Genomic DNA, 25,950 nt, shown 5'->3' with positions numbered 1-25,950 from the left:
AATCAGGCTGGTCCTTTCTCACTGTCATCAACAAAAAACAAAATTAATACTTATTACAACTGAAAGATGTAAATTAGATCGTTTACGCTCTGATGACAAAGTTAGTCCTTGTTTAGACGTTGCTTCGAGTTGTCGGTTTACAAAGTAACGCAAACTTCCCAAAACGAAACAGGTTCAACATTAACGGCAATGGAGGATTACACTCAAATAAAATAGGTAAGCGGTGTCCGAACTGCATCTATGACAACGACTGTTGCTTAGGGTGTTGCTAGAACGTTCCAATCTTCAACGCATGATGACGTCGGAAACAGCCGTAGCCGACAATTCTGGAATATTTGTCAGGTATATGGTATGCCATAAAACATCAAGCTTACTGATTATAGCTGTTTAAGGCAGTGGACACTATTGGTAATTACTCAAAGTAGTTATTATCATAAAACCTTTCTTGATTACGAGTAATGGGGAGAGGTTGATAATATAAAACATTGTGAAAAACAGCTCCCTCTGAAGTGACGTAGTTTTTGAGAAAGATTTAATTTTCCACGAATGTGATTTCGAGACCTCAAGTTTAGAATTTCCCAGCTCCTGCAACTTCATCCATATCAGACGGACAAGTTCCAGCTTGAAATTGTGGAGGCTCAATATCTAAAGAGATATATTAAATTAAATTTGACAAAACAAATTACTTCTCAGAATTGATTCAAAGTGAATTCATTATTGCCAATTCAGATGAGTTGTAGCTCCATAAGTTGGCTAGCAAGCCCTGTTAATAATGTCATTGTGCTGAAAATGAGCTCTCACAGTTTGTAATGACTGCTGTCTTTGTCACATCCCTTGGCATCACCTTAAGATTTAAGGGCACCACCTCAAGATTTATGGACACTGAAAGAGTTTTGCTGGATAAGGAATTAGATTGATGTTGTTCCCTACCAAACATTGATGATGAATATTGAGAAATTTACAACAATATTGCCATGACACCAGATGCATGAGACCATTTAGTTGTCTTTCCAGCACAGAAATCCCTGATGGCAACACGATGACAACAATGAACTAACTGCGGGTCTACCTTTCTCGTCTAATCGAAAAAACGAAGTCTAATCTAATGATTCAAAAGAAATTGTGAATAGAAGGTTCCAACGGGTTGTTCTTGATGATATAAGGAAAAATCCAAACCAATAACGACAACCATTCCGTAAGAAAAGATAAGGGTTTTGGGTTTGTTTGAAGAATGTGTTTAAGTCGGAGAACAAGTAATGGAAGGCGGAGTTCTAATAGACAGATGTAAAAGGCGATTATTATAATGAGATGCAACAAAATAAGAAGTACAAACAAAGTAATAACAGTGAACAATAAGTTTGCAGCACGATGACATCAATGAACTAATTGCGGGTCTTCCTTTTCTGGTCTAATCCAACAATTAAATATAATCTAATGATTTGAAAGATATTGTGACTAAGGGTCCACCTGGTTTGTTCTTGATGATGTAAAGAGAAATCTATACCAACAAAGACCGCCATTCAGAGAGAAGAGATACAGGTTTTTGGTTTGAAGAATTTGCTAAAGTTGGAGAACAAGTAACGGAAGAAGAAGTTTGAATAATCAGATGAGAAAGGAATGATACTAAACAAGAAATGAAGAACTGTCCGTTACACAGAGGTACAGGATTTAACTTTTAAGAACTGGATTAATTTCTTGGGAGATATTGAAGAAGAAATCAGGGGGGGGGGGGTCAGGTCAGGGGGTCAGGTACATGTATACCAATGACTTTAACGATCCTTTTGGAAATAACCCTTCAAAAGGTGCTGATGAAGGTGGGATAAAACAATAGATTCAGTGAAAATTGAAGATGATGACAGTGATGATTATAAAGATGATGGAGATGATTATAAAAATGATAATAATGATAATGATAATGAAGCTTATGATAAAGATGATTATGAAGATGATTCTTAAGATTATAACAGAGATTATCAAGTGGATGATAATAGAGATTGATTAAGAAGATGATGATGGAGACGGTTTTGAAGATGACGATAGAGATGATTATGAAGATTATAACAGAGAGTATTAAGTAGATGATAATAGATAATGATTTAGAAGTTGATGACGGAGACGGTTTCGAAGACGGGATGGTTATTATTGATTATAGAAACATTATGAAGATTATGATGAAGGTATTGACGTTTATTAACTTTTAAAGTAGATGAAGTCAATCAAAATATAAGTAACCTGTTACTGCGACTTCAAAAATGCAGTCTGGTGTAGCCTGATTCCCAGCTGCATCAGTAGCTGTACATATGACTTCTTGAGTACCAATCATAAAGTCACTGCCAGACTGTGGTGTACATACAATAGTTGGAGCATCACCAGTAGTATCAGTAGCTGATGGATTAATCCAAGACACCATTTTGTCTGACATCCCGGCTCCTGCAACTTCATCAATATCAGACGGACAAGTTCCATCTTGAAATTGTGGAGGCTCATTATCTAAAGAGATAGATTAAATTAGATTTAAAGGCAGTGGACACTATTGGTAATTACTCAAAATAATTACTAGCATAAAACCTTTCTTGGGGAGAGGTGAGAGGTGACAATACAACATTGTGGGAAACAGCTCCCTCTGAAGTGACGTAGTTTGAGAGAAAGAAGTACTTTTTCAGGTATTTTGATTTCGAGACCCCGGAATTAGGCGAGGTCGCGAAGTAAATTTTTATCTGAAAGCACACAACCTCAAGTGACTGTGCTGCTAATATGAAGCGCACCAAACTAAAATCAATCACAAGAACAATCTCTGCCCTCCTCATTAGTAAATATTCAGTGTAGCTCACAGGCCTGCATGCTTCGTTTTTGAAAGGGCAAGGGCACCAAGGCATTTTCTCCACGGTAAAAAGGGGCACCCTAACTGTGAATTTCTACTGTAGCATCTCAAGTGCACCAAGGCAATGACCAGGGGGCATGGAAGCAATCGCCTTCATTGCCTCCATGAAGTATCAGGCCTGAGCTCAATATCAATCGCAATAATGCAAAGCCCACAGTTCAAATAGCGTGTTCTGGTTGCACAGAGAGAGTTTTAAACTCCACGAACACCATGGTTTCTGAATGAATTGCATTTATTTCTTGTGTACAGAGTAAAATCTTAGACAGTCATCCTACAAACATTGTACTCCTTATTACTTTAAAACAGCCAGTTTTTCGTTTGAGTATCTACCCTTTTAAAAAGTTTTGCTCCTTTGTGTTTTGTTATAGTTTTTAACTGTACGTGTAGTTTCTATAGTTAGTGTTGCTTTTTACAAGTATGCATTTTTATATCATGTCAAGGGCCTTGAGGCCTTGCATAAGGAGATACCCTTTGATTATTATTACCTTATATTAAACTGAACATAAACATGAGGCCAGAGCTGCGAATGATAATGCCTACATGCGAGGGTTATTATCAATAAAGATTAGAATACTGAATACCTTGACATGCAACATTTCCAGTTCCAGAGTAGCCAGGTTTACATGTACAGTAAAACCTGCCAGCTGTATTGGTACAGTCAGCATTCATGACACAGTTGTGCATCACTGTAGCATCCGTACATTCATCAATATCTGTCAATGATAATCATACACTTTAAATTAACAGACTATAGACAATAGTTAATCAGTCATGATATGTATCAGACAGATTTGCTTGAATCAAATTCAACTCTTATTTTATGATAAGTCTGATTAGTAACATAATGAAAGATTAATAGCAGTAAGTATGGAGGCAGGGACCCGACAAAGTGTGGTTTGAAGCGGGTCATGTAGTCTGGTAATACACTCTTATTGAAAACTCAAATTAATACTAGTGAGTATGGTAACCATAGAGGGCACATTTTGTTAAGTTGGACTGAACATCTTACGTCACTTAGCCTGAACATCTGACGTCACACAAAAAGGATCCAGAATAACGCCAGATACTTGCATGATCGGATGTTCGGATCTTCACAAATGTACCTCGATAGCGCATTAATTTCACATAGAGATTCAGTCAGTTCATGTATGTAGTACATAGTGAATAAATCAACACTATATGTCGTACCTCACATTGTGCTTGCTTATTGCTGCATGCAGAGGGTCAAAAGTGCAAGCTGACACTTCGTCATCTCGAACCAATCAAAACACAGATAAGGAAAGCTTGCGTCACAGCATGTTTATCCAATGAAATCATTGTATCCAATGAAACCATCCATTGTATCCAATGAAATCATTGTATCCAATGAAATCATTGTGTCTGTAAGACCAGTGTCTGTCTTGGACTAACCTTCACAAGTGCTCCCATCAGCAGAATACCTGTAGCCATCATTACACACACAGTTGTATCCTCCCTCCATATCCTCATTAACACAGTTGGCATTGACATCACATTGAAACATGTTTGTTGCACACTCATCCAGATCTGCAATGTTATTGATGTTATGGTAAGAGAATGAATATGGAAATAGTAACATTGTAATACATATTTTTTATTCTCAATGTTACAAAAGAGTAGAACATGTAAATAATATAAGTTATCACACAAGCGCGAGTGGAATACGGAAAAATATAGCGATTCTGCGTCCCATATCCAACGAGGCCGAAGGAGGATTGGAGGATTAGCGCGCACTTGAAGATAAAGTCAAATGTTAATGTGAAACAAGGTTGGAACAAGTGACATAGAATCTTCCTACACTGTCATCATTCCTATTGACTCACCTACAACGGATAGACTGTAAACACTTGTTTTATCTTCAATGGAATCAGATGGTCGAGGAAGGATTTTGATGACACAGGTGTAGTCACCGCTATCTCCTGGATGTACATCCATAACTGTCTCTCTATAGACATGTTGATTGGAATCAAGTGTGGTTGGGAATTCATTCCTATCTGGGTATCTTATTAGAACAGGGCCAACCAGGTCTGCTGGTAATACATTCACAGTGCAGATGAGTTCCACATCATCGATGGCTTGAGTGTCAAGAACAGGTCCAGTCATACCATCAGCTCGTGTCAATGACATCTGAAAGTCAACTGGAAAGCAATCATGATTAAAGTATCATTATTGAATTTATCATTTAATATTTTATTCTAATAATAACAATAATAACAAGTTCTTATTTTACAATAACATATCAATGTCCTTTGCATTAGTGCCCTGGTCATTAGTTTCAAAAGTTGCATCCTCCAATCAAAATGACAAAGATCTACTTGGATGTTGTATAAAACAAAAAATGAATGTTTTTCATTCGTAACAATGAGGATATTTTTATTCGCTGAATGGAACATTCCATCCTTCAACTCATGAAAATATTCGGACCATTGCACTCATTAACAATAATTATTTTTTATACTGACATTATAATTGAGTAATTTATTTATTTAATTGCACTTGTTTACTACAAGGCAACACGTTATAAATATCCCCTCCCCACCCAAAAACATTACTAAACTGGTTTATTGTATCCGTAAGTGTTCTGTGCAGTTTACATCATTTGGTGTAACATGTTCAAAATATCATATTGGCATTGTCAAAGATAGCTTGGTTGAATTCATGTCCAGATAAAATGCTATTGAGGAGGAGAGTGATGGACACAAGGATCAGTGGAGAAAATAAACTTCAAATCAATCCAGGGGCCAATTTCATAGAGCTGCTTAAGCAAAGAAAATAGCTTGCTTATTTTTCACATGTTACTGGCAAAAATGTCATGCCATATACATTGCTTGTAACTAGTGTTTAGCTGTTGTTTACTTAGCATAACAGTTGAGTGGAGTCTTAATCGGTAATCTGATTTTACTAAGCAAGGATTTTTTTGCTTAAGCTAGAATTTGTGCTTAAGCAGCTCTATGAAATTGGGCCCTGGAGTCTCCAAATTCTTCAATTTGACCCATAGAGTCTAAGTGTGTTACAAACAAACCTAGATATTTACCTTTGTCACATACAGCGTCATCAAAACCAGGTATAGGATTACATGTACATTGACCAGTCACTTTGTTACATGTACCACGTGATACACAGGAACATTCTGAGGCACAATTCAGTCCATATTTCCCGTCATCACATTCTAGAAGAAGTCAACAAAATTCAATAAAATTTAAATCTGTAAGTCATACTAAATTAAAGGTAATTTGTGACCCGCTCTGTGAAAATGAGTCAGATGTAGGCAATTTCAGGAATTGAGTTGTATGCATGGCTGGAAAGAACACATCAGCAGCAGTAATTTGGTAATGTGTCTAAGCTTTGGGGTTTATCGCGTTGCTGAGTTACTCCCGTTTGAAATTAGCCACTACACCATTTTTTTTAAAAACGAATTACAAGTAAAATGATATTTTAAACTACCATTGTGTGCAAAAGGATACAAATTAGACATAAGTATGATCATTTTTTATATTTTTTTAAATTCATTTTCCACATTAAACTGTCCATTACTTAATACTGCATTGGGCGACATGCGATTCATTTTTACAGAGTGGTTCACATTTTGTGTTATTATGCCTGAAGGCAAGAAATATTAGAATGTTTAAAACAGGCATTCAATCACGACTGAATACAATACAAACATTTGCTATTTGTATCCCTTTCTCATCTGCTTAGTTCTTTTCAAAGTTGTTGGTGTATGTATGTGTCTTTTTTTCCCTACTTCTTTTAAATTGAACTGTATGGATTTTAATGCTGGCTTTTTATCCACAATGTGTCCCTTTGATTACATCTATTTTTTCGAAGTCTCATTCTTGTTGGTTAAGTGCTGGTTGATTGTTTGTTGTTTTGATTGTTTGTAATACTTGCTCATCACCTATTGTGTGTTTAAACCGTTTAACCTTTTAGCTCTTTTTAAAGAAATGTTTTATACTGTACATGTTCTAGTGCAATTCAACCATATCGGTTGTCGTACTGTTCATTCCTTTGTAATGTTTTTATGAAATAAACTTATAAATATATTTACCGTAATTGAACATAAGTGGTTTTCATTGACAGTCGACTCATCTACGAATGTCATGGCAAAAATAATATGAATATGTATTGCCGAATAGTCAAATAGGTGCAATGGGAGTAAGCTACATTCCTTACTGAGAGATGGTCACTGTAATGCACATAAAATAACACAGAGTAGCGTCTGTGGTGAGGATGAGAAAATGACACAGGAAAGCTGGTCTTGGGTTTGAGTCTCACTGCGTCGCGTGACAAGAAGCATCACCACCATTAATCTCTTTTGCAGCCTTTCAAAGTCTATACATCTTTATAAATCCTATTGTAAATATTAACTTCACATGTACACCAGTGTTCATAAAGTTAAGAGGTGAAATAAACTCTACCTGTACATGTGTCTCCATTTCCAGTGTATCCAGCTCTACATGTGCACGTATGGCTGCTTGGTGTGTTGGTGCAGTCGGCATTCACGTCACAGACACTTGGACCATATTCACATTCGTTATAATCTATTAAAAATTAAAAATATAATAATTTGCTCTCTGCCTACCTCTAATTAATACTCTTTGACAGCTTTTTATCTAAATGTCACCATCGAAGTATTAGTGTTTGGATTACAAAAGGGACTCATCGGTGTGTTAAAACAAAATTTTGAAATGTTAACAAGTTCAATGTTTTTTAGTTGTTAGAATTAATAAACAAGTAGTACAAAAGTCCTCCAGGTCATGAAAACATGTATGTTTTTTATGGTTTAGTGTTGTTATTAAGCTATGTTTTTCTTTCTGAAGGGACATCTTCGAGCAAGTCCGACTGGCACATTTAGTTGACCCGTGATTGTCCATTGACCAGCACACATATTCCCAGTTCTGCACATATCTGTACATATACTCGAATGACTCGTTTGGAAGTCTAGTCAACCATCAGTACCATGGTATTCAACACTCCATTAAAGGCAGTGTGCACTATTGGTAATTGTCCAAGACTAGCCTTCACAGTTGGTGTATCTCAACATATGCATAAAATAACAAACCTATGCAAATTTAAGCTCAATCGGTCATCGAACTTGAGAGATAATAATGAAAGAAAAAAAAACCCTGTCACACGAAGTTGTGTGCGTTTAGATGGTTGATTTCGAGACCTCGAGTTCTAAACCTGAAGTCTTGAAATCAAATCAGTGGAAAATTACTTCTTTCTCGAAAACTATGGCACTTCAGAGGGAGCCGTTTCTCACAACGTTTTATACCATCAACCTCTCCCCATTACTCGTCATCAAGAAAGGTTTTATGCCAATAATTATTTTGAGTAATTACCAATAGTGTCCACTGCCTTTAAAGCCATTATACACTTTCGGAAAAGAACAAAAAAAAAAAAAAAAAGTTCACAGATTTACAAATAATTTACAGGGTTTACAGAAGGTAATGGTGAAAGACTTCTCTCGAAATATTATTCCACGAAATGCTTTACTTTTTGAGAAAACGTTAAAACAATATAAATTCTTGATAGCGAGAATTATGGATTTATTTTTAACACATGTCATGACACGGTGAAACGTGCGGAAACACGAGTGGGTTTTCCCGTTATTTTCTCCCGAATCCGATGACCGATTGAGCCTAAATTTTCACAAGTTTGTTATTTTATATATAAGTTGTGATACATGCACGAAGTGTGGGACTTGGACAATACTGTTTACCGATAGTGTATAATGGTTTTAAAATGAATATAAAGACAGTGGAGTGCTTCATTTGGAAATGTTGTTGTGGAAGTCGACTGTTTGATTGAATCCTTTCAAACATTGAATAATACTTTCTCATTTTACTAACATGAGTAACAGTTGTATAAAATTGTCCAATAAAACAGTCTCTTTTTGTCAACTGGAGACATTACTGTTAAAACAAAATTGTTAATCTTCCCAAAAAACAGACAAATTATTCAAAAGTGAGCCAAGTTAGAAAAATAAGACCAAATCAGGCTGGTCCTTTCTCACTGTCATCAACAAAAAACAAAATTAGTACTTATTACAACTTAAAGATGTAAATTAGATCGTTTACGCTCTGATGACAAAGTCAGTCCTTGTTTAGACGTTGCTTCGAGTTGTCGGTTTACAAAGTAACGCAAACTTCCCAAAACGAAACAGGTTCAACATTAACGGCAAAAGATGATTACACTTAAATAAAATAGGTAAGCGGTGTCCGAACTGCATCTATGACAACGAATGTTGCTTAGGGTGTTGCTAGAACGTTCCAATCTTCAACGCATGATGACGTCGGAAACAGCCGTAGCCGACAATTCTGGAATATTTTTCAGGTATATGGTATGCCATAAAACATCAAGCTTACTGATTATAGCTGTTTAAGGCAGTGGACACTATTGGTAATTACTCAAAGTAGTTATTATCATAAAACCTTTCTTGATTACGAGTAATGGGGATAGGTTGATAATATAAAACATTGTGAAAAACAGCTCCCTCTGAAGTGACGTAGTTTTTGAGAAAGATTTAATTTTCCACGAATGTGATTTCGAGACCTCAAGTTTAGAATTTCACAGCTCCTGCAACTTCATCCATATCAGACGGACAAGTTCCAGCTTGAAATTGTGGAGGCTCAATATCTAAAGAGATAGATTAAATTAAATTTGACAAAACAAATTACTTCTCAGAACTGATTCAAAGTGAATTCATTATTGCCAATTCAGATGAGTTGTAGCTCCATAAGTTGGCTAGCAAGCCCTGTTAACAATGTCATTGTGCTGAAAATGAGCTCTCACAGTTTGTAATGACTGCTGTCTTTGTCACATCCCTTGGCATCACCTTAAGATTTAAGGGCACCACCTCAAGATTTATGGACACTGAAAGAGTTTTGCTGGATAAGGAATTAGATTGATGTTGTTCCCTACCAAAAATTGAAGATGAATATTGAGAAATTTACAACAATCTTGCCATGACACCAGATGCATGAGACCATTTAGTTGTCTTTCCAGCACAAAAATCCCTGATGGCAACACGATGACAACAATAAACTAATTGCGGGTCTTCCTTTCTCGTCTATTCCAAAAACGAAATCTAATGTGATGATTCAAAAGAAATTGTGAAAAGAAGGTTCCACTGGTTTTTCTGGATGATAACAGGAAAAATACAAACCAGTCACGACAACCATTCCGAGAATAAAAGATAAAGGTTTTGGGTTTGTTTGAAGAATGTGTTTAATTCAGAGAACAAGTAATGGAAGGAGAATTTTGAGTAGACCAATGAGACAGTCGGTTATTAATCTGAGATGCAACAAATAAAGTACAAATAAAGTAACAACAGTGAACAATAAGATGGCAGCACGATGACATCAATGCTTTCATCTGAACTTAACTCTGGCTTTCCAGTCTGGTCTACTCCAACAATTAAATATAATCTAATGAATCAAAAGATATTGTGTAAAGGAGGTTCCACCGGTTTGTTCTTGATGATATACGGAAAAATCCAAACCAATAACGACAACCATTCCGTAAGAAAAGATAAAGGTTTGGGGTTTGTTTGAAGAATGTATTTAAATCGGAGAACAAGTAATGGAAGGAGAAGTTGGAATAGACAGATGTAAAAGGCGATTATTATAATGAGATGCACCAAAAGAAGAAGTACAAACAAAGTAGTAACAGTGAACAATAAGATGGCAGCACGATGACAACAATGCTTTCATCTGAACTAAACGCTGGTCTTCCAGTCTGGTATAATCCACAATTAAGTCTAATCTAACGATTTGAAGGATATTGTGAAAAGAGGGCTCCACCAGTTTGTTCTTGATGATATAAAGAGAAATCCATACCAACAAAGACAGCCATTCAGAGAGAAAAGACTAAGGTTTTGGGTTTGAAGAATGTGTTTAAGTCGGAGAACAAATAATGGAAGGAGAAGTTTGAATAATCAGATGAGAAAGGCGGCATTTAAATATGAGATGCAACAAAAGAAAAAGTAGAATACAAAGTAATAGTCAGGTACAATAAGATATGTATACTGAACAAGAAATGAAGAACTGTCCGTTACACAGAGGTACAGGATTTAACATTTAAGAATTGGATTAATTTCTTGGGACATATTGAAGAAGAAATGGTCAGGTCAGGGGGTCAGGTACATGTATACCAATGACTTTAACGATCCTTTTGGAAATAACCCTTCAAAAGGTGTTGATGAAGGTGGGATAAAACAATAGGTTCAGTGAAAATTGAAGATGACGACAGAGATGATTATAAAGATGATGGAGATTATGATGAAGATGATTATGAAGATGATTCTTAAGATTATAACAGAGACTATCCAGTGGATGTTAATAGAGATTGATTAAGAAGGTGATGATGGAGACGGTTTTGAAGATGACGATAGAGATGATTATGAAGATTATAACAGAGATTATTAAGTAGATGATAATAGATAACTATTAAGAAGTTGATGACGGAGACGGTTTTGAAGACGGGATGGTTATTATTGATTATAGAAACATTATGAAGATTATGATGAAGGTATTGACGTTGATTAACCTTTAAAGAAGACGAAGTCAAACAAAATATAAGTAACCTGTTACTGCGACTTCAAAAATGCAGTTTGGTGTAGCCTGATTCCCAGCAGCATCAGTAGCTGTACATATGACATCTTGAGTACCAATCATAAAGTTACTGCCAGACTGTGGTGTACATACAATAGTTGGAGCAACACCACTATTATCAGTAGCTGATGGATCAGTCCAAGACACCATTCTGTATGCCATCCCAGCTCCTGCAACTACATCCATATCAGACGGACAAGTTCCATCTTGAAATTGTGGAGCCTCGGTATCTAAAGAGATAGATTAAATTAAATTTGCAAAACAAATTACTTCTCAGAACTGATTTAAAGTGAATTCATTATTGACAATGCAGATGAGTTGTAGCTCCATAAGTTGGCAAGCAAGCTCTGTAAATAATGTCACCTGTACACGTTATTCCATCTCCCATGTAGCCAGCTTTACACACGCAACTATAACCGCCGTCTGTGTTGATTATTGTTTGCTACTTAAAAATGATGATGAAGATTGAGAAATTTACAACAATTTTGCTATGGCGGCAGATTCATGAAATAAATATAATTTATTTTTATCATACCACAAAAGTTTGACAAGAAATCAATGATGGCACCACAATGTTGAACTGAGTGGGGATGTTCTTTTCTGGTCTAATCCAAGAATGAAATCGAATTTAATGATTTAAAATATATATTGATAAGAAGGATCTATCAGTTTTTCTTGATGATATAAAGAAAAGTCCAAACTGTTGAGGAAGATGAAGTCAAATAAAATATAAGTAACCTGTTATTGCGACTTCAAAAATGCAGTTTGGTGTAGCCTGATTCCCAGCTGCATCAGTAGCTGTACATGTGACATCTTGAGTACCAATCATAAAATTACTGCCAGACGGTGGTGTACATACAATAGTTGGAGCAACACCGGTATTATCAGTAGCTGATGGATCAGTCCAAGACACCATTTTGTCTGACATCCCAGCTTCTGCAACTTCATCTAAATCTGGCGGACAAGTTCCATCTTGAAATTGTGGAGGCTCGGTATCTAAAGAGGTTACATATTAAATTTGGAAAACATATATTTTGAAACCCCTCTCATCTTAGTGACCGTTAATCCATTACTGACAGCGCCATAAATTGGCTAGCAAGTCATCCAAGCTTCTGCCACTTCATCTATATCTGACCATTTGGGTCCTAGCTCTATGATCTGACGGACAAGTTCTTGAAAAATATATATTTATTGAAACCCCTCTCAACTTTTTGAAACCTAATCCATTATTGACAGCTCCAAAAATTGGCTAGCAAGTCATCCCAGCTTCTGCCACTTCATCTGACAGACAAGTGCTTGATATTGTGGAAGTTCAGTATCCAAAGAGATAGATTAAATTAGATTTGGAAGAAGAAAATATTTGGAAACTCCTCTCAACTGATTCAAAGTTAATTCATTATTAACAATTAAAATATAGTTGTAGCTCAAGTTACAACTTAGACAAGTTACAACTTGAAATCTTGGATTCTGGTACTATACATGAATACCTATGACATAAAAATGTCATATGAAACTGGCTTGAAAAACTTTTTAAGAAAAGGTCCACAGACAATTTAAATTATGGCTGTATGTCTATCAATCAACTTCCAAATCACCTTTAAGAATTTCATAAAAGGTAAGAGACAAGTTTTTTGTGTAACATAAATGCATTTATTATCACATGACTCAATCTTCAGTGTAGCCTGTTGTATGTGTGCATACATAGCTGCCATCTGTGTTGGTGCGGTCAACAAGTCTGCCACAGACCTTCGTCTATTGTCCGTTATTTTTTACATAATTAACGAAAATTTAGGAAAATTCACAATGCGGTATTCTGTCACTGTGTGTCAACTCAGTCAGACAATAAACATACAGTAGGCTATAGGAATTACAAGGGCAAACCGACAGCACAAAAAACAAAATCAAAGTAAGAATACACTCTTACCGACACAAGTCAATCCATCTCCAATATATCCAGCATTGCATGTACAGGTAAAACCTCCCATGCCATCATTCATGCAAGTTGCATCGATGGCACATGGTAAACCACTACACTGAGCTGTAAACAAACAAGATCAAGAATTGTGTAACTGCATCGAGTATAGCCTCAACAAGAGAATTGATCTTTTTTCTTTGTGTTCTTTTTATAACTTGATGAGATTTTTGACTATGAGACGGTCCAAAATCTGCTCTGCTTGGGCAATTTGTCCAAAGTTCTACCAGAGGTTGGTGCATCAAGATCTCTTGGAAATTATTGAGGCTCGTTATCTATGAAGACCAATGACTCTATCAAAATGTAAACTAAAACTTGTAAAACTAAAACTTTTAAAACTGTGGACACTATTGGTAATTACTCAAAATAATTATTAGCATAAAACCTCACTTTGTAACGAGTACTGGGGAGACGTTGATAGTATAAAACATTGTGAGAAACGGCTCCCTCTGAAGTGACGTATAGTTTTCCAGAAAGAAGTAATTTTCCACGAATTTGATTTCGAGACCTTAGAATTAGATTTTGAGGTCTCGAAATCAAGCATCTATGAACGCACACAGTTTTGTGTGACAAGGGTGTTTTTTTCTTTCAAAGTTATCTCGCAACTTCGACAACCATTAAAATATTGAGCTCAAATTTTCAAAGGGAGCCGCTTCACCAAATTGACCTGTCTACTTATCTAACTGATATTCGACAATCAGGGACAACTTGACAATATTTACCTTGACATGTTGGAAGTAGTATCAAACAAAAGTAGACAAGACCTACCATCGCAACTTCCATTGCAGCTCGAGATTTCTAGAAAAATCAAAACCGTATGAAATAATTTGAATGTTACAACTTAACGAGTAGGCATCTCATGCATAGTCTGCTGGATATACTAAGCATGGGTGTTTTTTTACGCAAAGACCCCCTTCCCACATTTTTACTGATTTTTTTCTTCACATTTTTCACATTTTTAGACATTGTTCGGAAAGAAGAAAGTCAAGTGAGTTTTACTTACGATACGATGTACATACGATGTTTTCGTGTTTTTGTTTGACTCCATGGTGAAACAAACTCATACAAACACAATTTTTACCAAATTATTTAGTAATTTATTTTACTTCCGCGTACGACCATGGTTAGACATCAGACATTCAATACCACTAAAGCTATCGTATGGTGTCAGCACAGCAATTCACATAAAGAACTTTGTATGGACCGACAGTCTGGTGCCGCTACAAAACCCCACCTTGCAGAACTTACCATTACAATAGGTGGGCTTTGCGGAACCGCTCAACCATGGGTTGTCAGTCCCTGAGTCCCTTGCCAATGAACTTGACACCCGCTTTCCACGCTTTGCAAAAAGGTTCTAAAAGACAAATTCACGGTTAATCTGTTTTACGCTGTGCAACAACTCCACTGCACATCCGGGAACATCACATGTTTTCATAGAGGCGGTTGTATCAATGTCTTCTTTTATAGAACTACTTTTTGTTAAAAACTACTTTTTGTTGAAAGTGAAACTAAGTCTGACGGAATGACTCAATAATGAAGTGAAACTTAGAAATTCACTTCAAATCTATTAATTACACTTGGCCTTTTTGAGAAACTATATTATTATAGGAGTAGGAGTTCACTGTTGGGTTCGCGTGTATACAAACAATTTTACCCAAGCCTCACAGCGGTATAGTATCGTGTCGACCATACCTCGAAATGGCTTATGTTACCACAAAAAAAAAACCCTGAAAATCAAAAATTGTGTAACCTATGTTCTTTTCCATTTCTAATGTGTTTCCACATAAATTGTATCTATCCACAAAGTATCATTATAATACGTCCTTGTTACCCTTAAAGGCAGTGGACACTATTGCTAATTACTCAAAATATTTATCATCATAAACCCTTTCTTGAGTAATGGGAGAGATGGATGGTATAAAACATTGTGAGAAAAAGCTCCCTCTGAAGTGACATAGTTTTTGAGAAAGAATTTTCCACGAATTTGATTTCGAGACCTCAAGTTTAGAATTTGAGGTCTCAAAATCAACCATCTAAACGCACACAACTTCGTGTGACAAGGGTGTTTTTTTCTTTCATGATTATCTTGCAAATTCGACGACCGATTGAGCTCAAATTTTCACAGGTTTGTTATTTTATGCATATGTCGAGATACACCAAGTGAGGAGACTAGTCTTTGAAAATTATCAATAGTGTCAAGTGTCTTTAAAATTAAGCACAGTAAACCCAGTACTTTCCCGAGTTCTGTGAAAAAAATGCACGGAGAGATTACAAAGGAAACTATTAGCAAAAACTAATGTACATGCAGAAAGTGGCAGGGTAGCCGCTAAAGCGAATAACTGATAAAGACAAGTTTTTGAAAAAAAGCTGAGTCTCATAAATGTTGTATTAACCTGGCAAGAGTTTTTAAACATCAACTCCAGCTTTAAAAAGTTGGAGTTCATGATGATGAGACTGTCCCGGAATAAACCTAATTACTGATTGAACAGTCCTGTGTTAACAGTTATTAATTGAGAAGGAACTAAAGGCAGTGTTATTTTTTTAGTAGGAAAATAACACTGACATGCTTGTTCTGGTTTTGTTTAGCAAAGAAGTTTCATTTCCTGATTAAAGTAAAGTCTTTTCTTACGTTTTAATTAGCATCACTGCATGATGAAGAATAGTCACATTGACGCCACTATCCATGGGAGAAAATCACTACTTGTGCTCATGGAGGAATAATTTATTCCTCCATGTTGTGCTCAACCACATCATTAACGCCATATTCATGACAATAATTCACGATGTTGGCTTTAATGTCGTCAAAAGTCAAGCCTTGTGACTCGTGAATTTTGTTAACGATCCAATGTTTTAGAAATGGGTAAAACATAAACAATGTACAGTGTTGACAACGTTGTTCTCCTGACCCATGTTGATTGACACCCTTCTCTTGGGTGCATGGTATGGTATGGTTTAACTTGAAATTCAAGGCATAATGGGTTCACCCCCATTTAAAAAAGTAAATTATTATGGGGATCTGTGTACAAACTTCCTCTGCTAGCGCCCTCTTGTGAATCATCCACCTTCAACCCATGTTAGTTTCCATTATGGGGGACGAGATCTCGGGCAGATTTCCATGGGACACCGGTGTCAGATGCAACTGTGTCCGCCATGCAACACTGTCCGCTCCGGACACTTTAGCATATGCAATCGTGTCCGGGGCTATGCAAAAACCGTCCTGAACCTACGTATGCAGCATGAATATTCACGTTTTATGATTGCAGCGAATACCCAACGGCCGAACCTTTCCATGACATTCATGACATGCCCTTAGCTTGCAAACAATGGCGAACGTGTTCCATCGACCAAGGGCGTTTAATATACTACAAGGACGGTTTTGCACGGTGGCGGACACATTTGCATATGCAAATGTGTCCGGGCGGACACAATTGCATTATGCAGCAGCGTCCGGGCGGACACGATTGAATATGCAAAACCGTCCGGCAAACAGTATTGCATATGCAATAATGTACTCCGGATAGTATTGCATAGATGAAATAATTGCATGTGACACTGGCCCTCGTTTGCGTAACTGTATGTCATCTTCTCTCGAAGGAGTTGGATAGTGAGCCTTTCTATTGAACTAGTCTTTTTATTTGTATTAAAACATTGTGTATGTGTCTTCAAGGAACACTACAGAACTGGTAATAAAACAAACTCGTCTTGAAGAGTAAAACTTACACGGTCTAATGACGATGGTAATAGAAAACAATCCGGAAATTATTTATGTCTTAAAAGCAGTGGACACTCAAAATAATTATTAGCATAAAACCTTTCTTGGTGACAAGTAATGGGGAGAGGTTGATGGTATAAAACATTGTTAGAAACGGCTCTCTCTGAAGTGACATAGTTTTCGAAAAAGAAGTAATTTTCCACCAATTTGATTTCGAGACCTCAGATTTAGAACTTGAGGTCTCGAAATCAACCATCTAAACGCATACAAAATTCGTGTGAGAAGGGTGTATTTTCTTTCATTATTATCTCCCAACTTCGATGACCGATTAAGCTCAAATTTTCACAGGTTAGTTATTTATGCTTATGTTGAGATACACCAACTGTGAAGGCTAGTCTTTGACATTTACCAATAGTTCTAAAATTCTAAACTTGAGGTCTCGAAATCAAATTCGTGGAAATTTACCTCTTTCTCGAAAACTACGTCACTTCAGAGGGAGCTGTTTCTCACAATGTTTTATACCATCCATCTCTCCCCATTACTCGTAATCAAGAAAGGTGTTATGATGATAAATATTTTGAGTAACAACGAATAGTGTCCACTGCCTTTAAATAAATATATTTGCCAGTATCAGACTTAGTGAGTTAATTATCATTTTAGCTGGTGGAATTTAAACGTGTTATGGATGTAGGAAAACAGCTTCACCTGGGCCAAATTTTTGGCAATTGTCAACAGGTCTGTGAAAATTTGGACCCACCTGGTCGTCAAAATTGCACAAAAATAAGTGTCAGAGACCAGTATTCTCACTTAGTGTATCCCATAAAATAGCAAATCAGTGAATATTTGGGCTCAAATTGGTCATCGAAATTGCAAGAAAATAATAACAGCAAAACATCCTTGTTGCACAAAATTTGTGGCTTCAGGCTTGTTCAGATTCAAATATTTGAGTGAGCAATTACCCCATGCTCACGTTTCAATGTGATCAATCATGTATATTTAAAAAAAAAATCCTGGCAAACTTGGGCTTGTGTAGTGATGAGTAAAACAAATAGCGAGAAACACGTACAATTTAAACATGTTAAACACATTGTCTTTAATTGTGAATGTATACATCCGAAATCAGCTGATTGTTGTTTTAATGTATATTTCGGGTACAGGTTTTTTTTTTCGAGCGTTACCGTTTTTTAGTTTTCTAAATTTGATAAAAAATGCCGAACAATCGTTGTGAGTTTTTAAAGTTTGGACTCAATTTAATTACTAAAAATGCTGAACTTACTTACCCCTTGTGAATTTTTCATTTTATAACCAAATTGGGTAAAATATTGGATGCCTTGTGAATTATTTTTCAATGTTTGGACCCAAATTTGATAAAAACTTACCCCCTTATATCATGAAAATGCTGGACTAACTCCACTCGTTATGATATTTTTTCTTTAACTTTTGGACCCAATAATGATGAAGTGTTGAACCTACCCCTTGTGATTTTTTTTTTTTACCAAAATTTTATAAACTCGGACAAAAAAACATGAAGAATGATGCCCCAGATTGCAGTCTAGTGCATTTAAAACCAAAGATAAATGTACAATATTTGTTAAGTGGACTCCTCTCAAGCATGGACTTTACGGTACAAACAGGGAAGAAAAAAAGAGAAAGGAATGTAATTGGAATGTCTTATTGAAAACGTCTTCATTGTTCTCGAGCTCTACCCACCGTTTTTGAAGCAGCCACTGTAGTCAATACATACCGCATGGCATGGGATGGGCACGGGCTGGGCATTACTGGACAAGTCGCGCTGGAGGATGGACCGCCATTGCCGTATCTCTCGGCATTCATTTTGGACGTCGCGTTTTCTGAAGAACTTTATTTGTTAATTTTACGATATTCATGAGTAGTAGAAGCCTCATGCATTCAGAACTTTTTATACAAAAGCTATTGCACGTTTAGGTTTGTGACATTCCCCACCAAAATCTTGTAGTCATAGAACATACGAAGAACCGTTTTCATTTTTGGGGGATCACAATCATTTGCCACTGGAGAAAAAAAAATTAAAAAAAAATAAAACTGCAGTAGGCCTCCTCAAAACAAAATTCACTGTTGAGCATTCAGTACATGTCAAGAGTTCCACAAAGTTCTCGTGTTCCGACTACGAACTTTTAAAATAAAATGTTGAGCTTAAATTGGCTCTTCGTGGGCGGGGGAGGGGGTAGCTGCTATTTCTTCCTCCATGCTGTGATCCGGATAGGAACATCACGGCCATGGCATGCTAGCTGAACACATGGACCCTGACGGTTAAGGTAAGGCTCGGGCGGGGAGCATTAAGGTCTTGTCACATAAGGCAACTTTTACAGGCAGCTTTGAGGCTCAACCAAGACCACTTTGGCCGCTACAAGACCACCTTGGTAGCACTTGAGTAATTTTTCAAACGATGTCTTGCCCGATAAGAAACATAAGTTGCCTCGAACTGGCCTGTAAATTGCCTCGCGTGATGACATGGGCCTTGCATGCATTGGGGCCTTCACAGTTTCAGCTCTCTGCCAAAAAAACTTGGGGTCGTTTCACCACACTCATGGGCAGTCATGTGTACAGCAACTTGTTAAACTTTAAGGGTGAGACAAGTGGTTTCAACTAAAGTAGTTTATCCCAGTCTACTAAAAAAAGAAGACTGTCCGTATCCTGCCAACACTGTTTTGCTCATTTTTACAAAAGGAATATAAATGTTTCCTATTCACATTTCTAATAAGCCAATTATGTTATTGTTGAACAATACCATCTTTAATTTGATCAGCTACGATTTCTTAACCTAGTAGCAGTTTATCTTTTTCAGCAAAATGTCCCTTTTTTAAAATTTGTATTTTTATTGTGAAAGTAATAATGATGTGCCAAGTGATGTTTTCAATTAAAATCATTTTGCAAATGGTCGTCATATTTTTCTCAAATTGTGTTTTTAGCATGCTGGTTTATAGGACAAGAAAGGACAATGTAAACACATTGTAACTAACAACCAAAATTATTAATATTGTTAATATTATAGTTTTTTTGTATGTCTCTTTGGCATCTGGACAGATGTAAATTTCCTTCTATTAAATTTCTGATTCTCTTTTACATCATCATGTAGATCTTGGTCAGGCAGATGGGAGTTGAAGATCTATGGATGTGTGGTTGAAGATCTATGGATGTGGTATGTGGACGTACAACATTTGAGATTCGCCAATGGACCATGGTAAGGAGAACTTTGCCGTGTGGTATGTGGACGTACAACATTTGAGATTCGCCAATGGACCATGGTAAGGAGAACTTTGCCGTGTATCCGACCTCCACTTTTCAATTAAAAGTTCGCTTTTACGATTCACCTGTTAAAAAAAACCTCTGGAATGGCAGTAAACAAAATCTAGTAAGGTTTATGGAAGCATGGACTGTCTCCAAAAAGTTTTTTAAGGCAAGTTTAAAAGATGCAGTACACTTACTTATCCAGAACTCTGGAATGGCAGTAAAAAAACAACTAGTACAGTTTATAGAAAAGACATATACTTTTACAAAAAAAGTTTAATGGATGCACTATACGAAAAACAAACATATGTGCTCTCACAAACATATGTGCTCTAACAAAGATATTGACAAAATAGGGACACCGCCAATATAGGGCTAGATAGCTCAGTTGGTAGAGCGCCGGCACGTTAATCCGGAGGTCGTTGGTTCGAATCCCACTCTAGTCAATTCTTTGTTCAACCCCAAAAACCATGATTATTTTAGTTGAAAATTGAATTGAATTGATTGACAAGTACAACTCTATTAATTATGAGCTGCGATGATTCTGAAAGACAGTTAACCTTAATTATTGACATTTCTAAATTGTTGACCTGTCATAATTGTTGACCTTTCAAAATTGTTGACCTTTCAAAAACAAAAAGATGAAGCAACAGTTAGATTATTCATAGAGCCAGGACAAATATCTGTATGATGCCACCACTTTTTCATTCGATAGGAAATAACATAGTATCTAACATACCTCACTGAGAAATCCCTTTTTGTAAAAATTAGTGAAAAAGTGGTGGCACCATACGGAAAGTTATCCTCGAGCCAATTTAGTGGAGGTCGGATTACGCAAGTTGACCTAAGTCAAGATCAAGACCAAGACAAGACAAAGACTTCGAAGTGTAAGAGAAGATCTAACCCGCTCTCTTGCAGAGTCCAACCCCCTTTGTAACGCCCCCTTGCCCCAATCTGCGATCTTGTTGATGTTGTCCTTACTTATGATTCTTTCAAGGCGTCTTCAAACGTTTCTTGGCATTTTTTTTATGCATATTGGTCGAAGCCAGTGATGCTTTTTAATTAGGAGACTAGTCTTACTGGAAGATTCTGTCGGTGTTGATACTTCAAATTGTCAGTTGTCATATTAATAAATTGTGTTATTAACTTAATTGTTAACTCAACAATGTTTAAATGTTAGTATGTAAAAATGTTTATTAAATTAAGTCCTTAAAAAGTACATAATAATAAGATAATTAATAAACAACATTGCTCTTGTGATGTTTAATGCTCGATTTAGGAGTATTAAATAGATACTTTTTGAACAACTAAAATACATAGTTACATATTCCTAATATAAGTGTTTACATTAATTCTGAGTGTAGAAATTTTTAAGATCTAGGTTTAAATTAAAGCCTTGAAGGGGGGAAGCCTTTTAAAATCTCACAAAATGCAAATCTCTTAGTTTAAAGCCCGTAGGGCTCATTGCAAATCCTTCCCTGGAGCGCTGCGAAAAAAAAAGCGGAAAAAAAGCAAGATAAAGCGAAAAGAACTTGCAGACGGCGAGAGAGAAGACAAGATACGGGAAAGAGCAGATTATCTAGAGAAGAAAGACAGACGTCAGTGATGCCTCAATGGGTGTGTTTTGCACGTCAGTAACCAATAACTGCTTTGTTTGTATTGGCCATTGGTTAATCACTAGCCAATGAATTGAAACAGTTATTGGTTACGACTGCACAAACGCACCCTGGGTAAGTATAAATGATGAGCCATTAAAGGCCTATAGTTAGGCCTAGAGATAAGACTAAATGTCTTCTTTCTCAACAGGTGGCCGCAACAGGTTAAGTATATGAGGTTAAGTATGAGGTGTGACTGGCGTAGTACTTAGTCTTTATTTCCAGATGCTCAACTAGTTTCCTAGGCTGTGATGCAAAAAATGCAGTTTCAGCTACTGACAGTAAAAACATGTCCCTAAATAAATATTAGATATTGTCTTGAATTAAGACTAAGAACTACGCTGTCATCGGTACTCGCGGAATTTGAGTAGACGATGAAGACTCCCTCTGATGTCCCCGAGTGACTGGAAATCGGTGGTTGGCAGTTTGGAACAAATGGTTGAGTATAAAAACAGCAGTCTATTTTCACAAAACTTTACGCAACTGCGCAAATCCAACGTAAGTCGCAACGTTTGTGGCTCACAAGTTACGCCATAAACATTGCACAAGTGGACTTACGCAGTTGCGTTAAGTTTTGTGATATTGGCTGCTGGTCAAGTATCAGTTAGGTTAAGCCTTTTTGAGATAATGGCAGACACAATGCCACAACATTGTAAGGCTTTGGTAAATTTGTGTGAATACCCCCAAACCAAACAGTATGTATACTCTTATATCACGTCCGCCATACCTCAGTTTATGGGTAAACTGGGAAAGCATAGTCTTTTCTCCACTTGTACAAATGTGTTAACGTTTCTCTCCACAGCTATTAACGATTCCTTCCACAGGCTGTACAAATAATAATATTTGAGACTAATAATGCGCCATGCTTGTGCTTGTTTTTTCAGAGATCCTGGGACACTGTCGATACGTCGTTTGGTAAAGTATTGTTTTTAGCTCAATTATGTATTCTGTTTTTGGCTGATTTGAGACTTTGTAGACCCTTGGTAGCAGCAGACTTACCGAGTAGATCTCTTTGCAAATACCTATTACGCAAGCGCAACTGTTAAATAAGATGCATGCTGGTCTATGGCGGACACAATGCTACAACCTCGTAAGGTTTGGGTAAATTTGGTTTGGGTAAATTTGTGTAAATACCCCCAAACCACACAGTACATGTACACTCCTATCACATCCGCCATACCTCAAATAAAATAAAGGCTTATGGGTAAAGTTGGAAAGCAAAACTAGTCTTTTCTCCGCTTGCACAATGTATTAACGTTTCTCTATATAGCTACTGTACGATTCCCTCCACAGGCTATTACAAATAATAACAATATTTGAGACTAACAATGTGCCATGCTTGTGCTTGTTTTTGCAGATGGCACCTCTGGGACACAGTAGATAACGTCGTTTGGTAAAGTGTTGTGGTTATCTCAGATGTGTATGGTGAAACTTACTTTGGCTGATTTGAGACTTTCTCTCCTTAAAGGCTATTACAAATAATAATAATAAAGGAGACTAATAATGCACCATGCTTGTTCTTTTATATGCAGAAATGGCTGCTCTGTGTATGACGCCGTTTGGTAAAGTATTGTAGTTAGCTCAGGTGTGTATGGTGAAATTTACTTTGGCTGATCAGAGACTTCTAAGACCCTAGGTGGCAGCAGACTTATACCAGGTAGATCTCTTTGCAAATACCCATTGCACAAGTGCTAACTGTTAAATGAGATACATGCTGGTCTAGCTAAGGATCAAACTTCTCTAGCTAGACCAGCATGCACCTCATTCCACGCATAACACGTCGGTACTGAGTACTTGCAATAGGGTTAGTCTGCTGCCACCTAGTGTTCAAAAGTCTCCCATTGATGTGACCCAAAATGTTAATTTTGTAGACTTTTTTTGTCCACAGAGCGAATGTTTTCTTCAAGATGATGAACTTGTGCTGAAGTCTTCACTGAGATGGCGTGATGTCTACTAGCAGAGAATGGAGTCATGCAGAGATTGGTAACGTATCAGGGCACAATTTCATAAAGCATGTAAGCATTAAAAACTTGCTTAGCAAAGAAAATTATTGCTTAACACAGCTTGACCCGTACAGCTTTATGAAATCGGACCCTGATGGAAAATTTCAATACATACAAAGTTCATCAGAGAATTAACAAAAAACACAAAAGTTCAACAAAACCTGGAGTATTGTGTCACGTCATGTCTGTGTTTGTTCATGGTTAAAAACTGATCGGAGAATTGTCTTGCACATGATGGCATTTAGACTTTATTATTACGCCGAAAAACGGACAGCTACATCAACAATTCAACAGATTGCATCGGTATTAATTTTGGTTTTTACCCATACACCGATGTGTGTTAGCACTGTATACTCAGTACTTTCCCGAGTCCTGTACAAAAATATCACAGGCATGTTACTCGGGTGGGTTTCGAACCCACGATCCTTGCAACTCTAGAGCAGTACTTACCAACTAGACTACCGAGGTTGCCCGGCATCTAGATGCAGTTCGAATCCTATGTTTTGGCAGCAGGTACCGCAAGGATATAATAGATGTTAAATTTGCATCGGGGATAAAGAACATTAATTTTGGTTTTTACCAATACACTGATGTGTGTTAGATTGCATCGGGGATAAGAAATTTTAATTTTGATTTTACATATGTACAACGATGTGTGTAAGCACTGTATAGTCGGTACTTTCCAGAGCTCTTTAAAAACAAATCATATGAATATTATTCTAGAGCAGTGTCTTGCCAACTAGACAACCTGGATTGCTCGGTAGCTAGAGGCAGCTTGAATCCTGTAGTCGGTTATTGGTAAGACACTGCTCTAGAATTGCAAAGGTCAGGGGTTCTAATCCCACCCGAATAAAATGCCTATGATTTGTTTTCACAGAGCTCGGGAAAAGTATTGTTTACAGTCCTAACACACATTTGTGTATTTGGGTAAAAACAAAATTAATACATATACAAAAAAATTGTACAAATTTATCTTTAGAAATTGTTGTTTTTTTACCTCAGACTGAGACGATGATCTGGGAGATGGCATACACCCAGAACATTGAGGTTAAATTCCTGTTGACTGTAGCACCAGCTGAAAAAAGACTGTATCAAATCTCGTTAGTTTTACAGTTGCAAAATGCCCAACAACGTACAGACCACCACTTGGTAAGTTTTAGAACAAAACATTGATGTTAGTAGACAGGGGCCTGTGTTTTTGTAAGAGTAAGGGCACCAAGGGATTTTCTCTTTGGAAAAGGGCATCCCTATGAGGGGGGCATGGGGCCAACGTGAAGTATCAGACCTGTGATGTCCCATAAAGCAAAATAAGTAAACAAATCTTGGTTAAAGAATTGGCATCTTTTAATGTTTCAAATCCTTGCTTTGAAATAATACGTTCATTACCGTCCTTTACTTCCCGATATGGAGGGAAAACTTAATTCTAAAGAGAAAGCCAATTTTGGCAGAAGAAGATTTTTTAAAACACAACCTGGAATCATCATCTTGTGTGGGCAATGAGTTGAAGAACTGGGCCAAGTTTTATAGAGCTGCTTTTATATTGAGACGATGATCTTGGAGATACCCTCTTGAGGCCAATCTGGACTGAAGGACTGTGTCAAGTCTAGCCAGTTTACTGTCAAGTGAGCCAGATGACTCCCCATCCCACTACAGATTGAACTGTTGAAGCGGTGTTCAGGATATAGCTACACTTTTTGGACTGAGACCACTTGGTAAGTTAGAAAACTTTTTTCTAAAGAAAAGGTTCATCCTACAAATTTGGCAAAGGAATATTTGTTCAAAGTTAGCACCTTTGATGGTTTCAAGTCATCGGTTGAAAGAACACAT

At 36.9% G+C, this 25,950-nt stretch overlaps 2 protein-coding genes across 2 annotated transcripts in view; both read right to left on the bottom strand.

Moving 5' to 3' along the window:
* Positions 1–10,083, bottom strand: part of LOC117297699 — a 40,866-nt gene extending 30,783 nt beyond the window's left edge. Inside the window, exons 1-7 of the mRNA XM_033780845.1 lie at positions 10,068–10,083; positions 7,318–7,440; positions 5,934–6,068; positions 4,723–5,037; positions 4,292–4,426; positions 3,463–3,594; positions 2,233–2,490 (exon numbers count right to left, since the gene is read on the bottom strand). Of these exons, the coding sequence (XP_033636736.1) occupies positions 2,233–2,490; positions 3,463–3,594; positions 4,292–4,426; positions 4,723–5,037; positions 5,934–6,068; positions 7,318–7,440; positions 10,068–10,083 (1,114 nt within the window). The remainder of the gene's footprint in view (positions 1–2,232; positions 2,491–3,462; positions 3,595–4,291; positions 4,427–4,722; positions 5,038–5,933; positions 6,069–7,317; positions 7,441–10,067) is intronic.
* A 1,287-nt stretch (positions 10,084–11,370) lies between these two features.
* Positions 11,371–13,511, bottom strand: LOC117297698 (hyalin-like). The gene is made up of 3 exons (XM_033780844.1): positions 13,439–13,511; positions 12,253–12,510; positions 11,371–11,744 (listed from the first exon to the last, which is right to left on the bottom strand). Exons 1-3 carry the CDS (start codon positions 13,509–13,511, stop codon positions 11,467–11,469), a joined length of 609 nt encoding a protein of 202 aa, XP_033636735.1. The 3' UTR covers positions 11,371–11,466.
* Between the last annotated feature and the right edge of the window lie 12,439 nt (positions 13,512–25,950).

This window comes from Asterias rubens, chromosome 12 (genome assembly GCF_902459465.1).
Source record: "Asterias rubens chromosome 12, eAstRub1.3, whole genome shotgun sequence".
In the NCBI taxonomy this organism is placed as follows: domain Eukaryota; kingdom Metazoa; phylum Echinodermata; class Asteroidea; order Forcipulatida; family Asteriidae; genus Asterias; species Asterias rubens.
Note: the sequence above shows the minus strand (reverse complement) of the source record. Positions and strands in the feature narration are given on the sequence as shown.